The sequence below is a fragment of the Coturnix japonica genome, unplaced genomic scaffold (genome assembly GCF_001577835.2).
Source record: "Coturnix japonica isolate 7356 unplaced genomic scaffold, Coturnix japonica 2.1 chrUnrandom1438, whole genome shotgun sequence".
Classification (NCBI taxonomy): domain Eukaryota; kingdom Metazoa; phylum Chordata; class Aves; order Galliformes; family Phasianidae; genus Coturnix; species Coturnix japonica.
The window spans coordinates 1-4,446 of NW_015440581.1; the positions used below are offsets into that span (position 1 = coordinate 1).

Genomic DNA, 4,446 nt, shown 5'->3' on the forward strand with positions numbered 1-4,446 from the left:
GGGGGGCATTGGGGGGACATAGGGGTCAATGGGGGGAGGTTGTGGGGCAGACACCACTCCCCCCCCTCCCCATATTTCAGGCCCTTTGGGCAGTGCTCTGAGCAGCCGCTATGGGGCCAGACCCGTGGTCATGGTTGGGGGGCTCCTGTCGGGGCTGGGTTTCCTATTGGGGGCCTTCGCTACGTCCTTGTTCCATCTCTACCTCAGTGTGGGGCTGTTGGCAGGTAGGTTGGGTGACCTAGAACGTGGTGGGGTGATCTAGAACATGGTGGGGTGATCTAGAACCTGGGGTGAGGGGGGTGGGTGATGTTGAGTGACCTAGAACGTGAGAGGTTTACAGGTGAGGGGTGGTCACCATTGGGTGACCTAGAACCCCCTTTAGCTGACCTAAACTATTGGGTGACCTAGAACCTTTAGCTGACCTAAACCTTTGTCTAACCTAGAACTTTTGTCTAACCTAGAACCCTCTCCTAACAGGCCTGGGCTGGGCTAAACCATTGGGTGACCTAGAACCTTTAGCTGACCTAAACCATTGCGTGACTTAGAACCTTTGTCTAACCTAGAACCTTTGTCTAACCTAGAACCTTTGTCTAACCTAGAACCCTCTCCTCACAGGCCAGGGCTGGGCTAAACCATTGGGTGACCTAGAACATTTGACTAACCTAGAACCTCTCCTAACAGGCCAGGGCTGGGCTAAACCATTGGGTGACCTAGAACCCCCTTTAGCTGACCTAAACCTTTGTCTAACCTAGAACCTTTGTCTAACCTAGAACCCTCTCCTAACAGGCCTGGGCTGGGCTAAACCATTGGGTGACCTAGAACCTTTAGCTGACCTAGAACCTTTGTCTAACCTAGAACCCTCTCCTCACAGGCCTGGGCTGGGCTAAACCATTGGGTGACCTAGAACCCCCTTTTGCTGACCTAAACCATTGCATGACCTAGAACCTTTGTCTAACCTAGAACCCCACACCCATTTTAGCTGATCTAAACCATTACGTGACCTAGAACCCCCTTTAGCTGACCTAAACCTTTGTCTGACCTAGAACCTTTGTCTAACCTAGAACCTCTCCTAACAGGCCTGGGCAGGGCTAAACCATTGGGTGACCTAGAACCTTTAGCTGACCTAAACCTTTAGCTGACCTAAACCTTTGTCTAACCTAGATCCTTTGTCTAACCTAGAACCTTTGTCTAACCTAGATCCTTTGTCTAACCTAGAACCCTCTCCTAACAGGCCTGGGCTGGGCTAAACCATTGCGTGATCTAGAACCACAAACCATTGGGTGACCTAGAACCACAAACCATTGGGTGACATAGAACCTCTCCTAACAGGCCTGGGCAGGGCTAAACCATTACGTGACCTAGAACCCCCTTTAGCTGACCTAAACCTTTGCCTAACCTAGAACCCTTGTCTAACCTAGAACCCTTGTCTAACCTAGAACCCTCTCCTCACAGGCCTGGGCTGGGCGTTGGTCTTCACCCCTTCCTTGGGCGCCGTGAGCTGTTATTACCCGACACGTTCCTCTATGGCCACCGGTTTTGCTATGGCGGGCGCCAGCATTTCGGGCCTGGCTTTGGGCCCCCTAACCCCAATCCTATTGGACACCTACGGCTGGCGGGGGTCTCTCCTCCTATTGGCCGCCCTCTCCTTTAACCTCATGGTGGCCGGCGCCTTGTTCCGTCCATTGGAAGCCCCCAACCCACCCTCGAGACCCCCGATATCACGCAAACAAGGGGGGCTACGTTCATTACTCCACCACGGCCCATTCCTACGTTATTCATTGGCCTTTATCTTGGTAGACGCCGGGTATTACGTGCCCCACATCCATGGGGCAGCCCGGGTTCTAGAAGTGGGGTGCGATGACGGAGGTGCCGGGTTAGTGATGGCGGCGACGGCGGCGGCCGATGGAGTTGGGAGGGTTGTATCGGGTTTAATGGCTTCCCATCCGAGCTCTTCGTTACTCCGTCATCTCTTCGGTTGGTCCGTGTTGACCGGGTTGAGTTTGATGCTATTCCCTATGGGGACGTCGTTTGGGGGTCTATTGGTTCTAGGTTTGGGTTATGGGTTCTGCGCCGGCGCCGTGGTTCCGCTCCAGTTTACAGGAGTCGCGGAGGTGGTGGGAGATGGAAGGTTGTTACACGCCATGGGGCTCATGCAGATGTTTGAGAGCGTCGGGTCGCTGATGGGAGCACCTTTGGCTGGTAGGATATTATGGGATGGGGGACCTAGAACCCGTCAAGGAGGGGAACCTTGGGTTGGGGTTCCTATGGGGGTTGGAGGAGTCTAAAGTGGGGTTGGGGGTCCTAGAACCCGTCAAAGAGGGGAACATTGAGGTGGGGTTGGGGGTTGGGGGTCCCTTTGGCTGGTAGGATATGGATCTGGAGTTGGGTTGGGGGACCTAGAACCCGTCAAAGAGGGGAACCTTGGGTTGGGGGTCCCTTTGGCTGGTAGGAGATGGGGAGGGGTCAGGAGTGGGGTTGGGGGTCCTAGAACCCATCAAGGAGGGGAACATTGAAGTGGGGTTGGGGGTTGGGGGTTCTATGGGGGTTGGGGGAGTCTAGAGTGGGGTTGGGGGACCTAGAACCCGTCAAAGAGGGGAACCTTGAAGTGGGGTTCGGGTCCTACGGGGGTTGGGGGAGTCTGCAGTGGGGTTGGGGGACCTAGAACCAATCAAGGAGGGGAACCTTGGGTTGGGGGTCCTAGAACCCGTCAAGGAGGGGAACCTTGAAGTGGGGTTGGGGTCCTATGGGGGTTGGGGGAGTCTGGAGTGGAATTGAGGGACCTAGAACCCATCATGGGGGGGCATATGGGGGTCCATTCTTTGGGGAGGGTTCTAGGTTCCTCAATGTTCTCTTCCAGGTTGGTTGCGGGACTTGACTGGGGACTTCAAGGCCTCTTTCTTTGCTGCTGGTGCCTTCCTCTTCGCTGGGAGCCTCCTCATCCTCACCCTCCCCAGCTTCTTCCACTCCACCCGACGCCATGATGGGGTTCTAGATCCGGTATCTAAAGGCCTCGAGAACCCTTCGGTTCCCCTCTCAGCCCCTAATTAAAGCAATTAAATCCTTATCTCCTATTAAGCTTGGCCTGGGTCGTGCCCCTTCCTTTTGTATCTATAGGGGAAGAGAGGGAGGGAAGGGTTCTAGGTTACTTATGGCGGCTATAGGGATCTGGTTCTAGGTATCCCAATCAGAACCCATTTAAGATGGCGGCTATAGGGATCGGGTTCTAGGTATCCCAACCAGAACCCATTTGAGACCCCACAAATGGATCCCAAAACTCAAGAGATTGACCCCAAAAGAGGGTCTGGTTCTAGGTATACCAACCAGAACCCATTTAAGATGGCGGCTATAGGGATCTGGTTCTAGGTATCCCAACCAGAACCCATTTAAGATGGCGGCACTAGAGATCTGGTTCTAGGTTACCCAACCAGAACCCATTAAAGATTGGCGAGCCATAGGGATCGGGTTCTAGGTATCCAACCAGAACCCATTAGATGGCCGGCTATAGCGGTCGGTTTCTAGGTATCCATCAGAACCCATTATAAGGATGGCGGCTTATAGGGGATTCCGGTTCTTAGGGTATCCCCAACCAGAACCCATTTATACAACTTGATTTAAAGGGGGGGGGGGGGTTCTAGATCACCATTTGGGGGGGTGGATAAAACCAGGATCTAGAACCTTCTATTAGGGGCTTTATTAGGGTCCGGGTTCTAGGTCCCCTAATAGTCACGTTCTAGGTGGTATCCCATAGAACCATTTAAGTGGCGGGTATATAGGGATCTGTTCGTAGGTATACCCAACCAGACCCATTCAAGATGGCGGCCATACGGTCTAGAACCTTCTATAGGGCTTTATTAGGGTCCGGTTCTAGGTCCCCTAATAGTCACGTTCTAGGTATCCCATCCAGAACCCATTTAAGATGGCGGTTATAGGGATCTGGTTCTAGGTATTCCCAACCAGAACCCATTTAAGATGGCGGCCTAGGGGATCTGAGGTTGCTAGGTATCCCAACCAGAACCAATTTAAGATTGGCAGGCCATAGGGATCTGGTCTCCAGGTATCCCAACCAGAACCCATTAAAGATGGCGGCTATAGGGATCTAGTTCTAGGTATCCCAACCAGAACCCATTTAAGATGGCGGCTATAGGGATCTGGTTCTAGGTATCCCAACCAAAACCCATTTAAGATGGCGGCCATAGGGATCCGGTTCTAGGTATCCCAACCAGAACCCATTTAAGATGGCGGCTATAGGGATCCGGTTCTAGGTATCTCAACCAGAACCCATTTAAGATGGCGGCCATAGGGATCTGGTTCTAGGTTACCCAACAAGAACCCATTTAAGATGGCGGCTATAGGGATCCGGTTCTAGGTATCCCAACCAGAACCCATTTAAGATGGCGGCCATAGGGATCGGGTTCTAGGTATCCCAACCAGAACCCATTTAATACA

The 4,446-nt window shown here is 53.0% G+C and overlaps 1 protein-coding gene across 1 annotated transcript; it reads left to right on the forward strand.

Moving 5' to 3' along the window:
* The first annotated feature begins 23 nt into the window (after window positions 1–23).
* LOC107307883 (monocarboxylate transporter 13-like) lies at window positions 24–3,075 on the forward strand. The gene is made up of 3 exons (XM_015851380.2): window positions 24–224; window positions 1,453–2,199; window positions 2,858–3,075. The coding sequence occupies exons 1-3, from the start codon at window positions 29–31 to the stop codon at window positions 3,046–3,048; spliced, it is 1,134 nt and encodes a 377-aa protein (XP_015706866.1). The 5' UTR covers window positions 24–28; the 3' UTR covers window positions 3,049–3,075.
* The last annotated feature ends 1,371 nt before the right edge of the window (window positions 3,076–4,446 follow it).